A 15,471-nucleotide genomic window follows, 5' to 3' on the forward strand; every position below is an offset into this window, starting at 1 on the left:
AACAAACAAAAAACCTAGAAGCTTACATAAGGCCACTATCTGGAATAGTGCCTTACAAGGATTCAGAATTAAAAACTTTAAACTTTCCCTAACAATTGAAATTTCTTATGTTAATGAAAGCAATAATTTAGGAAGAAAGCATCCTATAGCAAAGAATTTCCAAGTTGTTTTTTGTTTGTTTTGGTGGGACTGAGGTTTGAGCTCAAGGCTTTGCACTTGCAAAACAGGCACTGTACCACTTGAGCCACCTCCAGTCCATCTCGCTCTGGTTATTTTGGAGATGGCGGTCTCACAAACTATTTGCTGGGGCTGGTCTGGAATCACCATCTTCCTGATCTCAGCCTTCCAAGTAGCTAGGATTATAGACATGCACCACTGGCACCTGGCTTTTGTTGGTGTGTGTGTTTTGTTTTAAAGAATTTCCAAGTCTCTTAAAGCAGTATTCTGAGAATTCCTCACTGTTGGTCCTCATCAAAGAACTTGCCTCCATTCACAATAGCCAAGTTATGGAAACAGCCAAGATGCCCCAGCACTGACAAATGGATTAAGAAAATGTGGTATCTATACACAATGGAATTTTATGCAGCCATGAAGAAGAACGAAATGTTATCATTCGCTGGTAAATGGATGGAATTGGAGAACATCATTCTGAGTGAGGTTAGCCTGGCTCAAAAGACCAAAAATCGTATGTTCTCCCTCATATGTGGACATTAGATCAAGGGCAAACACAACAAGGGGATTGGACTATGAGCACATGATAAAAGCGAGAGCACACAAGGGAGGGGTGAGGATAGGTAAGACACCTAAAAAACTAGCTAGCATTTGTTGCCCTTAATGCAGAGAAACTAAAGCAGATACCTTAAAGCAACTGAGGCCAATAGGAAAAGGGGACCAGGAACTAGAGAAAAGGTTAGATCAAAAAGAATTAACCTAGAAGGTAACACCCACGCACAGGAAATCAATGTGAGTCAATGCCCTGTATAGCTATCCTTATCTCAACCAGCAAAACCCCTTGTTCCTTCCTATTATTGCTTATACTCTCTCTACAACAAAATTAGAGATAAGGGCAAAATAGTTTCTGCTGGGTATTGAGGGGGGGAGCGGGAGGGGGTGGAGTGGGTGGTAAGGGAGGGGGTGGGGGCAGGGGGGAGAAATAAACCAAGCCTTGTATGCACATATGAATAATAAAAGAAAAATGAAAAAAAAAAAAAAAAAAAGAACTTGCCTCCAAACTCTCAAGCTCTGAAAAAGAATCTTTACTCTGAAGCTGGCAAAATGCTTGCCATTGTTTTGGGTTTATGGTGATCATTCACCTGGTTTCTTTTTTAAAATAATGTTTAATTTTCTCATTTATGGACCAGAAAATACCCAACCAATTTTTAGATGCTGTTTCAGACTTTTTAAATTATAAAAGGATGTATTGTAACCAGCATAAATACTTCAATAAATATAGCTGACTTAAACTTGGTAATAAATGAATGCTATAACTATCTAGAATTTACTGGATATATAAGAATTATAACAACATTAAGTGATAAATATGCTGGTAAAAGACACACAGTCTTCCCTGTAATTATGAGTCCAAAGTACCCTTTAAAAGTTTAGAGTCTGAAACTATTGGTATTTTGCAAAAAATTCACTTATCCAGAAGCATTTTGTAACACCCTCTGTGATATAGCCTAGAATCTCTCTGTAAAAATCTTTAGTGATCTTTTTGCAATACACATGATCTGACATAGAAGCTTTGTGGTTTTCTAAAAGTTCCTTACAGACTATTGAAGATGTTAAATCTGCAACACTGGGAGACATTCTTATTTTTGCAACTGGTTGCAGTCCTCTTCCACTTGCTGGATTTAAAACACTCCTCCTCTTGAGTGTGTACACACAGATCTTCCTGTTGTAAACAACTGATAACTCTGGCTCTTCCAATCACCAATACATATCAAGAGTTTCAGAACATATGGACTTTGCCATGAGAAACACTGTAAGACTAGGAAAAGAAAGTTCTACATTGGGCTTTAAGATGTTTCTTGGAACAAAAAAAATGTTTCTTTAAAAGTTGCCATTGATAACTTTCTTTTGCTTCAGAAATCATTTAATAAACACAAATTTGCCACCTCTTGACCTAATAAGACTTATGATATGAACATAAAAAGAAATGTCTTAGTTATTTAAGCAAAAAAAAGGATTTTTTGTTTATGTGTTCCAGTCAAAGATTGTAATGTTTTTCTTTTTAATACACACAAGTATCAATATAGGTATTTTTACAATGACTGTATTGCAGACTTCATTTAGGTATAATGTCATGTCATATATAAGAAAAAAACTGTTTAGTCACAATTTTCATAAATTAGTCTTAGGATGCCATGATTTTTCTAGCTTTTTGCAGTTTTCAAATTACTCCTTAGTTTGTTTTAAAGAATTAAATGGAGAGCTGGCACTGGTGGCTCACACCTGTAATCCTAGCTACTCAGGAGGCAGAGATCAGAAGGATGGTGGTTTGAAGCTAGCTGGGGCAAATAGTTTGCAAAACCCTATCTCAAAAAAACATATCACAAAAAAAGGGCTGACGGAGTGGCTCAAGCAGTAAGAGCGCTTGCCTAGCAACTGTGAGGCCCTGACTTCCAATCCCAATGCTACTCCCCAAAATTAAATGGAAAAGCTAACTGGCTAAGTCTAATATATAAACGACCCACACTGCAATTAGACTATGCCGAATGGGAAGTATATAAAAAGCAAAACTATTCTGGAATCTATGGATAGCTACAGGCTTAAAAACACTTCTGAAGTGGCTAAAATGTAGTTGAAATATCTAAGAAAGCATATGTTCTCTGAAGCCCTGGCTTTAATCACAGGGTTTTTTCTGTATCCTGTCTGTGGTACGCAGAATGTCAGATTCATGATCATTTTAGGCATCTGAATGACCTCTGTGGATTGCCAAGTGGTAGGTTTGGTTATCTGACAGTCACTTATTATCAAGATGGTGGTACAACAGGTAAGTTGATACCACATTATATAGTTCTCCTTTGCTCTTAAAAGACATCTATTATTGGGCTGCACGTGGTGGCTCATGCCTGTAATCCCAGGGGGGTATGGACTAGGAGGATTTCGGTTTGAGGCCAGCTCAAGCAAAAGGTTAGCCAGACCCCATCTCAGCCAATAAGATGGGCATCACGGTGGAGCATGCCTTGTCAACCCAGCTACTTGGGAGGTGGAGATCAGGAGGGTGACAGAAAGCAAGACCCCCTCTCAACCCAAAAGCTGGGTATGGTGGTACATGTCCGTCTTCCCAGCTACATAAGAGGCATAAATAGGACTGCACTCCAGGCCTGTGCGGACAAAGATGTGAGCCCCTATATGAAAACTAAGTAAAAAGTAAAAGGGTTGGTGGAGTGGTTCAAGTGTTAGAGCGCCTGCCTAGCAAGTGTGAGGCCCTGAGTTCAAACCCCAGTAACATCAAAAAAATAAATAAATAAAAAGGGACCAAGAAATCATATAGTAACAATTTGAAGACACGCAGTCCCATAGCATGTCCCTATATTTGTGTTCCTACAAAAGAAAAAGTGGAAAAATCTAATGTCCCTAACCAATTACCAAATACAACAAGACGAAACCTTGGTTTTCCAAAAAGTCATTTTGGCAGGTAAGTCACTAAAGGAGGTGAAATCTTCTAAGCACATTATTTTTCTTGATTTATTTTGCTTTTTGGCAGTAATGAGGTTTGAACTGAGGGCTTCACACTTTCTAGGCAGACACTTTACCATTTGAGCCACTCTGCCAGCCCTTTTCTTGTACAGGTATTTTAAAGATAGGGTGTTAAGAACTATTTGCCTGGGCTGACCTGGAACCACGTCCTCTTGATCTCTGCCTCCCAAGTAGCTGGGATTACAGGTGTGAGCCACCAGCGCCTGACGTACATTATTTTTCTGATATACAAAGCAGGTATCAGATAGTGTCATATTCTGATTCTCCCCAAGAAACATCCTTAAATAAGAAAATTAACAGGGCTGATTTGATATAATGCAATCTTAAACCAAAGGAAAACTAACCCAGTGTGATTTTCTTTGTCACCTCCTATCTTTTGCAAGTTACTTTAACTTGAAGTATTTAATGACATTAAACAAGGCATTTCTTTGGCTTGTGTTGAATTATCAAAAGTAATTAAAGGATAATCGGGAGTTTGAATATGTAACATAAATTTCATGTATCTTATTCCAAATGGGTTGATAAATTGGATTTTTTTCTTAGTTTTGATAAAATTTTAAAACCCATTAAACCATTACAATCCCCCAAAACTAATTAGAACTATTTTCTGGCTTGTAGTTTTAATTAACTTCCCCTCTAGTAGTCACTAGAGCTGATACAACACTCCATCCTTGACTGGGTTAGGGGTGGGAAGGAAATGTGCTTGAGGTAACCAAAATTAAAGTGTTTCGGTTTCTCATTCCACTTAATTTTATGTGCAGGCAGGCCTCAGAGAGAAGACTGTATAAATAATAGTTTAGGACAGCTGCATTTTAAAGTGGAGCACAAACATTCGTACAGCAACAGTTTTTTGTTTGAAGGGTGTTCCATCCCTATGACTTTCAGATTAATCTGTACATTCAAGGCAAAGCAGAGAAAGCTGCAGTTATGTATTCCTAACATGATTCTATGTCACACAGTGGCACTATAGTTGTTCTTTCTCTACTTGTTTTATAGGACAGTTCTTACTAACACTGAATTTTCTAAATGAATTATTCTGTAAGTCTTTATGAATGCATGTGTGTATTTCTTAAATGTTTCAATTGCCTTAATGTCATATTTTAAGCTTGTTTTCTCTTGCTCTCAATATTGAGGAAAACAGTAAATTCATCTATAAAGCATGCATGCTAGTGGTTTTGGTTCACCGTATAGTCATTGTTTTGGGAAAGTTTTTGAACTGCTTTATCTTGAGGCCTTTTATACAATTCTCTAATGTTCTTGTAGTTGGCCATTTAACTATTTTAGTATTTAAATAAAGGTTCTTTAAAAAATCAGAAACTAGCTTATGAATTTATACTTTGTAATATTTCTGTGATATAAAGAAGTGATCTTCTTTTGAGACAGGGTCTCACTATATAGCCCAGGCTGGCCTTAAACTGATTTTCCTGCCTCAGCCTCCTGAGTGCTGGGATTATAGAGCTGTACCACTACGTCCAGCTGATCCTTTTTTGTTGGAGTTAGTGAACGGCCTGCATTTGGTTATCAGCATGAGGATTTGCTCTGACTTCTGCATTTTGCATTTAAGTCTTTCATCTAATTGTATGGGAGCTACTAGAGCTGAGGGCACTATAACAGGCTGGTTTTCTCAGTGGTTGTCTTTAGCTCTCAGTGGTCCTAAGAAAGATGATCAGGACAAGATTCTATTTATAAATGTGGGATTCCTTTACATAGTGCTCATCACACCCTTCATTGCTTTAAGCACTCTTCCACTTGAGCCCAGCTCCAGCCCTCACTGCTGCTTTTAACTCTTTAAGCTGTTTTTATGCTTCAAATAATACAAAGTTTTGTGCTTCAAATAATGCAGCACAAAGCACAGATCACATTTAATGATAAATTACTCAAACGTACATTATCTATAGTTCAGGAAAATTTGAACTGCCTTGAAGAGGCCCAGTTTTCAAGTTCTGACTTTCACCATTATCTCTTCCAGTTCCCAAACATATTTTAACACCTACTATATGCCAAGTATTATATTGTTATAGTTTATACATCAGCCTATTTCCCTCTTTTTGAAGACTGCAAGATGTAAAAAAAAAAAAGCATGGCATTTATAATGAAGCTTTCTAAATGTGTTTATGCCACTAGAGAAAGCCATGGATAAAATTAGAGCAACTTATATAGTAGCTAGAAGACAAAACACTGAGAGGGACACTAATTTCCAGTAAGAGAGCGACAGTGACAGAGGCAGCAAAACACTTTTTTTTCTCACACCTATCAACAGGACCAAGAATATTTCCATCCAGTAGGATCTCATAACTGATTCTTAACGATGACCTTCAGTTGTTGCCAAGTGAAGATTAAATTATATAGCCCCAAATACTCTGGTTAGATCAGAGAAGTATAAAACTTTATGTAAATGTTCATAAATAGTTCCAATGAAAAGTTGTAATGCTTAAGAGCTGAAGGGTCAGTTATCTAGAAAATTCTCTTTCATAAACAGATTATTTCCAGATTTCAGAGAATGAGATACAGAAATTGCTGGAAATAACAGTGTCTAAGAAAACATTATGAGGACTGGAGGTGTGGCTACAGTGGTAGATACCTGCCTAGCAAGCACAAAGCCCTGAGTTCAAATCCTAGCACCCCAAGAAATGGGGGGAGGGGAGAAAACATGAGCAGAAACAACTTCATTTGAGAAGGCGAAAGCTGCTGAAACACCTAGAGCTCCTCATAGGAACTTCAAAGTACCATGTATGGATTTAAAGGCAAGAAATGCATTCTTCTTTTCTAAGTCCTCGTGGCTTACGAATAATGCCATACATAGCAGTTGTAAGGTGCTGTGGTTTAGGGCTGACTTGTCCCGCCAAAGACCCATGTGTTATGCCTGGGTCCCAATCTGTGGTGCTATTGGGAGTTGGTGAAGCCTTTACCAGGTTAGGTCATCTGGGGTGCCCTTAAAGGAGACACTAGGACCCCTCTCTGCTCCCCTGCTGCCACAGGGAACAGGCGTCTTCTATCACACTCCCATCACGATGTACTATGTTGCTTCGAGCCTAAAGCAACAATGCCAAGTGACCATGGACTGAAACCTCTCAAACTGTGAGTCAAAGTAAACCTTTTCTCTCATTAAGTAGATTGTCTCAGGTGATTTTTGTCACGATAGAAAGCTAACTAACACACAAGGGAAAAAGCAAACTGACTACAACAACTGCCCTCTTTCCAAATAGTCCCGATGCTAAGGAAGGAAGCATTTTTCTTAGTTTTTCAATTGTTACAATGCTCAAGTTTTCTATCTCCTATTCTTAAGTCTTAAACATGGATAATTCCTAAGGTGTAGGCGATGACCTTCTACTCTTCTCTATAAATATTTTCTCCCCTGGAAAGATCTAATTACTGATTATTTCCACTGCTGCTCTTCATGGATGACTCACATTTGCATAGTTAGGCATAGCCTTTCTTTTCTAGCTTTATTGAGTCCTGAATTTCTAACAAACCCCTAGAATTTTTTTTTTTTTTTGGATATTCCACTACCATCTCAAATCTTACAAACCTACTTGAGCTCTGAGCTCATTTTTGCTTTGAGTCATACTCTCTATATTCCTTTTCAGTCCCCATTTCCTAGGCTCAAGGAATTGGACTCTTCCCTGTTTTCTTTTCCTACCAATCATTTTCTCCCATCATCCCCTCAGTTACTAAGGAAAGTACTATTGAATCACTGTAACCTTGGTCACGAGATACAACAATTACTACCAGACGCCAGGACTACCCTATCTTCCCATCAATACCACCCTATTATACACTTTTGCTGGGTGGGTGTTTCTCAAACATGGCGTGGACCATTCATGGTTCCTCCAATCCTTCCATAAATGCTCATGAAGTGCTTAGCTTACGTGAAGCACAGTATTACACACCCTGACACGGAGGACTGAATTACATCAAGGTGTAGTGTAGTAGTTCAAAGGAAGAAAGTGTTAATAATTTAACGCAAGTTCGGAAGGTACCACGGACATTCCGTGTAAGGAGAACTTCTTTTTGGATGGAGCTGAGGTCAGTACGGTTGTAAGGAAAATGGAGGGCATTTCGCATCTGGAGCAGTCGTGTGTGCGAGCACGTGCGCACCCCGGCAGGCGCGACTGAGCCGTGCACGGCCCGTGCACAGTGCGCCACGGCCTGCAGCCATGCTGGCGGGACGGTGGTGGCGGAGGAGGGGCGTCTGCCGCGTTCGGGGGACGGTGGGGACTTGGCGCAGGTGGGGGCAATGCGCATGGGCGGAGGGATGCCAGAATCACGGCACAACCGACGCCTGACTGAAGGAGAAGCGGCGTCCTCTTTAGACCTGGGCCCTTCTTGCTGACTGTACCGACAGAGAGGGGAGGGCGGTCTGGGACGCGATTTGGGGGGAAACGCCCCAGGGGCCAAGTGATGCTTGGGATGCGCAGCTTTAGCACCCTCGCGGAAGACTCGGGAAGAAACGGCCAAGATCCTTGGAGACAGATGGGTACCGACACCGCGCGAGGGGCAGAGAAGTGGTGCTTCTGCCTTAACCGGCACGGAACGGACTACAGAAACCTCACTACCCCGGCCTGCTGGCGTCTCCTCCCCACGGCGCGCCCGCGCCCCACGCGCTCGGGACTCCAGGAACGGGCGGCCGGAAATGGCCTTTCGCTCTTCTCGGCCCAGTCCCGGGATTTCCGTCCCTACCCGTGGCCGGCTCTCAGCCTAGCAGGCGTTAAGTGGTGGCGATGGCTTTTTCTGTCCAGTCACCTCAGCCCCGCCATCTCAGATCTAGGAAAAGTGCTGCGCAGCGCGCCACCCTTGGAAGAAACAAAAATCCCCCGGAGAACGCCAGGTATCGCGAGACTTGGCAGCAGCATCCGCTTTTGCCCTGCGGAAGCGGAAGTCACGTGGTTGTAGGCGTCCTGAGGAACGCTTTCCGTTACCTTGGAGAGCCGAAGTGGGCTTGAGATCCCGAGTGGGGGGAGGACAGGGGTAACTTCTCCTGCGTGTCTGGCCGGCCCGGTTCGGCCCGAGCTTGGTAGACACAGCCCTTGCCGGGTGAGTAGCCCATTTGGGGCGATGGAGGGAACGGGGCGGCCCGAGCCCAACGGTCTGGACTCCTCGGCGACACCGGAAGCCACTACCTTGCGGCCCGGGGTCAGCCCGCGTGATCGCTTCCGCCTGCAGCGAGTTTGTCGGCCTGGTGCCGAGGTCGCACGGTTATCCGTCGGGGGTCTTGGTCTTCCCCTGTTCCGATCAGTCATGACCCGGCCTTGTCGCCCGCAGTCAAAGCGCGGTGGGGTTTTATTTGTGGCACGGAGGCGTCTCGTCCTAGAGCAGGATGGCGGAGGCGGGCGAGGCGGGGGGCAGCGCTGACCGCACCGGGTGGCGGGGGCCGCTCCCAGACGCTGGGTGAAATGAGCTTTGTGCCCGGCGTCTCGGGCACAGACCTTGTACAGAGGGCTGTCTGACAATACGGTTCCGAATTCCTGTTGAAGGAAGACGTAATTGATCTGGGAAGTTCGGCCGAGGCACGTGTCAGTTTTTGTAACCATTACGGTGTGTCTTATTTAATCTAGTGAATTTTCCAGTTGCCACAGGATCTGGCCCAGAAATCCTAGGTTCAAGCAGTCGTGCCTCCGCCCTTCCAGCAGCTGGAACTACAAGGGTTCCCACTGCATCCAGCTCACCTTTTGTTTTTTCTCCTGGTCTTGGTTTTTTTGGGTCAAGCGTCTCACTGTGTAGCTCACTTCGAACTCCGTCTAGATCCTTCTACCTCATCCTCTTGAATACTGGGATTACAGGTGTGCACCTTCTCACCTGGCTACTTCTGTTTTGACCCAAGCTTGGAAACTTACTCTACACTCAGTGAGGAATTCCGGTTCCTTTTTTTTGCAGTTACTGTTCAATCACTTACAGTCCTGTTTCAATCCCTCCTACTCCAAAATAATCAACCCTTTATGGCTAAATCCAATTAATTGTTCTATTACTATGTGATTTGCCACTTTGGGCCTTTATTCTTTTGCCTTGTTGGATAATCTCTTCTGGTTGGACTCTAATCTACCTGTACTTTCTCTTATCCCTTTATCTTTGTTGTTTAAGCATGGATGTTCTCAAGGTTCAGTTCCTTGACACTTTTACTCCACATTCTTCCGGAAGAGCTTCACCTACTCTTAGAGAGTTAACCACCAATAACGTTGTTGATTGGTATCTCTCCTATTCACGGGTTAACTCTTATTCAGATAGTTAATTGTGAATTGACTCTTTTTGGATGTATGTAGCATAACAGACTTGAAATTCAGAGAGCATCCTTGCACACTCTTGTAGTTGCTGTGGAACTAATGTGTCCAGTTATTTGGTGAGAAGCCTGAGGGTTACCCTTTATTTCCCTCTCCCCCCACATCTACTTGGTGTTTAATTCCTCCTGGAATTCTTTGAAAATTGTTCTCACAGTCTCAGATTAACCCTTTAGCATGTTACCTACATTTTTACAGTAATCTGCCTTTAGTCTAATCTCATTCTTTACCCTGTTAAAAAGCAGTCCTTCTAAATAGTAAATTGGATCTTGAGACTTCCCTTCTTAAGCCATCTGTAACTCCTTGTCTACCAGAAAAAGTAGAGAATTATTTGCATACAGTTTTTCAGTTTGTCCCTGTGCACCTCTCCTAACTCACTGTTTGGCATCTTCGCTCCCTTTATATTCACACCATATCTACTTCTTTCACCAGACTGAGATCTCCTTGGGGATAGAGTCTAAGATACATCTTTGTATTGTGGGGTCCAAGTTAGCACAATGCCTGGGATATAGTAGTTAGAAATGTTGATAGATGTCTAAAATCTTAAATTTAAAAATACATAGGGACTTTTCTGAATATCCTGCAAGTATTATTCACGTCTTGGTTTTTCATTACCTGGTAAGGTAGTGTTAACTTTAGATTTTTGTTTTCTAATAGAAACAATTAAAAGTTGTACAGAATTTCAGGATGACTGACACTTCTAAAGCTGTTCCCAATTTTGAAGAGATGTTTGCAAGCAGATTCACAGAAGCTGACAAAGAGTACCAGGAATACTTGAAACACCCTCCTGAGTCCCCTCCAATTATTGAGGAATGGAATAGCAGAGCTGGCGGGAACCAAAGGAATAGAGGCAATCGGTATGTATTACTTCAAGAGAATAAATGCAGATGCTTGACTGTGAGGCTTGTGAAGGCAGCAGCCAATGTTCTCAGTGTGGTATACCTATTGCCTAGCAACCAATCATCCCAGTGTGGTATACCTACTGCCTAGCAACAGTGCCTGGCACATAGCGGTGCCATAAATATTTGTGGTACTGGGCATTGAACCCAGGGCCTCATGCATACTAGGTGAGTGCTCCACCACACACGCTGCACCCCTGGTCTATATATGTCCTTTTTAAGCTGTGCATGGTCATGGTGTGTGTGTGTGTGTGTGTGGTCCTGGCACATAGGAGGCAGAGGCAGGAGGATTGCACATTTGGGGCCAACTGGGGCTACATGACAAGACTCTGTCTCAAAACAAATAAATGAAAAATATATGTCCTTTCTGTAGACTTTCTTTGCAAATACACTTTGAAACGTAGAGTCTTTGTGCTTGGTTCCATAAAGGTATGTTGTGATTTTACTATACTTTAGAGAGTTTTATATAGTGGAAATTCTATTTAATAATTAAGGATAATCAAAGGAATAAATTACCACTGGTTTTGTACAATTGAATAGCTTTCAGTTTGGTTCAGAACTGTTGAGTAGCTTGGATTTATTTGCTCCTTTCTCTGTAAAGTGTATCCAGTATGATACTGAAAGAATGATTTAAATCTTAGGGAAGTTTGACTAACTGGTACTGTAATGTTTTATAGAGACAAATGTTTTTACTCTAGTTTATTGTGCATTATGACCTGGGATAGACTTCTCATGTTTAATTTTCTTACCAGGAAAGTTTAAACACCTTTTTGTCTTATTGTCATAGGTTGCAAGATAACAGACAGTTCAGAGGTAGGGATAGTAGACGGGGATGGCCAAGTGACAATCGATCAAATCAGTGGCACGGACGACCCTGGGGTGACAATTACCCGCAGCGCAGACGAGAGCCTTACCCTCCACAGCAATATGGACAGTATGGCTATGGCCAGCCTCCCTACGGCTTCTACTGATGGAGGTGTCAGCAGCCTTTAGCAGAGCCGCTCACCCGTTAATATGAAAGATATGTGTGTCTTTTGTTGGTTGTCATTTTCCATCCTTTTCTAGAGACTGGATTATTAATTTTTTGGAACTCGAGACTTTAAAAAAACATTAGACAGGTATGGTGGTTGCTGGGAATAAATATTACCCTCCCCAAAGAAAAGTGGGTAATACTCTTGATTTCAAACTTAGATTCTTTTGTTTCATGGTTTAGTACTGCTTTAAGTTTGTATATTTTCCTTGTTTGACCTTCAGGAGTTCTGTCTTTAACACAGAAATAAAGACTTTAAAATTGAAAATGCTTGTTTTTACTTTGTAAGAGAAAGTAATAACCATGTATATAGATGGACTTGTTTCTAAAGTTCTGTAGAGGTTAATACAGCCAGTTTGTGAATGCACAGCTATGCTTACTTAAATAGTGTATGCTAGGTAAAACAGTCATATTTCTTGAGGCTTTCGTTATGTGACGCTAGTTTTTGATTACTTGCTCTATAGGCGGGAGTGAGCACCTCAATTAATTTGGACACTCTTTAGAGGGAAGTCCAGAATAAAGCTGTGAGCCAAGCACTAGTGGCTCATGTCTGTCATCCTAGCTACTCAGACATCAAGAGAATCGTGGTTTGAAACCAGTCTTGGGCAAATCTTGAAAAACCCAACACACAAAAGGTCTGGTGGAGTGGCTCAAGTGATAGAGCACCTGCCTAGCAAGCATGAGGGCTGAGTTCGAATCCCAGTAAGACTGAAATGAGGGAGGACTTGTCCTCAGCATTGTGATCTGGTGGTGGCAGGTTTAGGACCCACAGCACTTTGTACAAAATTTAGGCTTTTTGCTAACAAGTGTAGCGGGGAAGGAATTTGAATGTTATACAAAAGTTTATAATACTGTAGTTTGACTCACTTTCTTGGTATTTAATGTGGGTTGATTTTATAAGGTTATACTCATTTCCAAGTGCATACTTTTGCTGCTTCCCCTACTATAAATAAAGTGATGGTGCTGTCACTTTCATCCTATGTGAAGTCATCCTAATGGTTTATTACAATAATTTTATTCAAATCATATTTAAAAGGATTTACATGACCTCACTCCTCAGTTTTGGCAGGCAGTCCCTTTATTCATTTGTTGAGATGTGCTACTTGGCTTTTTGTTACCTTGTCTTTTGTTGGAAAGTGATTCGTTTAATGGCAATATTAAGAGTACAAGTTTCAGCATGGGTCAAAGGAATTAGAAGTTTGCTTCCTAAATCTGCCTTTTCTCGTAGCTCCCCATTTAGGCTCTTGAAGTTGACTTTCCCAGGTACTTCTGCATGCTCTGGATCCATCTCCTCCCTCCACCTTCTTCTTGAAGAGACATCCTTTCAGGTAACTTACTGGAAATGATCTAATAAACCAGGTATTCACACTCAGAGGTAATAAAAATTGAACATAAGGTTCTGCCCCACCCCCTTTAATTATATCAGTAAAGAACAGGCTTGTGCTATTACATAAAGATAGGTCTAGATATTTAACCTGCATAGTCAGGAATGACCTGACTGTACTTCAGGATCTTCTCTGAACGCAGAGGGGAGAAAAAAAAGAATCAGCCAACTGATAAAGCCAGGTGCTGACCAGCTAGGACAGCAGCTGACTGGCATCAGCATCAGCTATGACACCATTACAGCTGTGGATTTTAGGACTTGTGATAGCACTTTGGAAGGTTGGACTAGTGAGGTGTAACAAACTATATTCTAGTCATCAACAAACATATTTGGTTTTTTTTTTTAATATCTTTTAACAGAAGTGTATTTGATATATATAAATATAGGTGATGACTTTGAAATAATAAATAGGCTTTGATTAATTCTGTGTGAAAAATGTAATTACATTGCTTACTCCAACAATCTTTTCTGTTTACAAACTTAGAAAATGTAAAAAATTCTTGTTTCTAGTTTTGAATGAATCAAGATCATAGGAGAAAGTACTCTTGACACTGGTGGAATATCCTTAATATTTAGATTAATGCTTCAGATTCAAATACAGTTTTATGTGACACTGTGTGATAACTAACCAAAGATTTTTCCTGGCTCCTGTATTATTACGGAACCAAATCAACAACTAGATCTGATTAGTAGATTATGTCATTGGACTCCAAGGGAAGCTTGAGAGCAAATATTTCCTCCTGTCTAGAAGTCTGCAGGGACCAGCTTTTGAGAAAAATAAGGATGTGAGATGAGAACCCTTGGCCTGGGCTACACTGGCTGCAGTAGGGCTGCAGCATGTGGGTTTGCCAGGGGTGAGCAAGAGGTAGCGCTCCAGCTGCTCTGTCGGGCTGAGGCCTCAGGTACCTGAGGAACATTCTTCCCTTTGAGGAGTTCAGTTATCTATGCTGTCAGAAGAGTGGAGATGAGCAGTGGAGGTTGAAATGGAGAGGAGACTGAAGTCCTTGAGATACAAGGATTTACAAGATAGAATGTGACGACTTCTCTGGCCCCTTGTAGTGTTAAGTGAAAGTATACCATAAAAAGCAGGAAATCCTGCCATTTCTGGAAACATGGATGGACTAGAGGACACATTAAATGAAATAAGGCACAGAAAGACAAGTAAAAAGACAAAGTAAAAAAGATTAATCTCATACAAGTAGAGAGTAGATCAGAGGTTACTAGAAGCTAGGAAGGGAACTGGGAGGGGGCAGAACATGGACAATGCATAAGAAAACAGAGGAAGAGGAGTGGTGCTAGTCTACAGCACAACTATTAGTTATACCTCTCAAAATAGCAAAGTCTGAAGGTTCCCAACAAGTAGATGGAAATGCCATTTACCCTGATTTGGTCATTACCCATTGTATCCATCTATCAAATTGTTGTACTATACCCCACCAACAAGTCAAATAGTAGATGTCAACTCCAAGATGAAAAATTTAAAAAGAGCATATAAAAGTATGCAACACTGCACTACACACATAACCGGTGGCCAGCCAGTGTCAGGTTTGTGCCTCCAGAATTGGAGGCTTCTCTGGTTGACTTGAATGAAAGTCCAGCTCGCAGATCTTTCAGTGTCATCTTGGGCTGATGACTAGCTTCAGCTGGTGTTTTCATTCCTGTCCCTGAGGGCACAGAGAGCCCCATGTATTAATTATCAGTTAGCTTTTCCCTGGGTTTCAGTGACTTCTCCAGAGACAGCACTGGGGAGGGTTTGATGATGGTCTCTTGGTATTTCCCACTGTGAATGCCTTTAACTCCCTACAATCTCCAGCCTTTGAACGAGGTTAATAAAGCTTTTGTCATCATTAAGGCCAGAGCTTTGTGTGTCTATTTTTCTCATTTGAAGGTTACGTCTATTTTGTGTGCATATAAATATAAGAAGTGAAAAGGTACAAAAATGAGTAATCTGCACTTAAGCTGCTGTGTATGCTTCTGTTTCACCATGATCACACAAATATTTAGAGATCTGATGAACATGTTTTTCCCTTCTCACTCACGTGGGGTAATATTAATGTGTTCTATATTTTCACACATAGAATTCCATATGCACTTAACAGTAGACAGCACTCTAGATCCGTGGTTATGGGTTAAACACTAATGAGTTAATTTTAACATATGAGTTTGCCATTGGTTATGATT

The 15,471-nt window shown here is 41.4% G+C and overlaps 2 protein-coding genes across 2 annotated transcripts in view; one reads left to right on the forward strand and one right to left on the reverse strand.

Annotated features, from left to right (window-relative positions):
* Homer2 (homer scaffold protein 2) overlaps positions 1-8,521 on the reverse strand; it is a 138,871-nt gene extending 130,350 nt beyond the window's left edge. Inside the window, exon 1 of the mRNA XM_074061552.1 lies at positions 8,386-8,521. The gene's annotated coding sequence lies outside the window, so the exon portion shown is untranslated. The remainder of the gene's footprint in view (positions 1-8,385) is intronic.
* Positions 8,522-10,664: 2,143 nt separating this feature from the next.
* Positions 10,665-12,174, forward strand: Ramac (RNA guanine-7 methyltransferase activating subunit). The gene is made up of 2 exons (XM_020175591.2): positions 10,665-10,834; positions 11,664-12,174. Exons 1-2 carry the CDS (start codon positions 10,665-10,667, stop codon positions 11,845-11,847), a joined length of 354 nt encoding a protein of 117 aa, XP_020031180.1. The 3' UTR covers positions 11,848-12,174.
* The last annotated feature ends 3,297 nt before the right edge of the window (positions 12,175-15,471 follow it).

The sequence above is a fragment of the Castor canadensis genome, chromosome 19, assembly GCF_047511655.1.
Source record: "Castor canadensis chromosome 19, mCasCan1.hap1v2, whole genome shotgun sequence".
Classification (NCBI taxonomy): domain Eukaryota; kingdom Metazoa; phylum Chordata; class Mammalia; order Rodentia; family Castoridae; genus Castor; species Castor canadensis.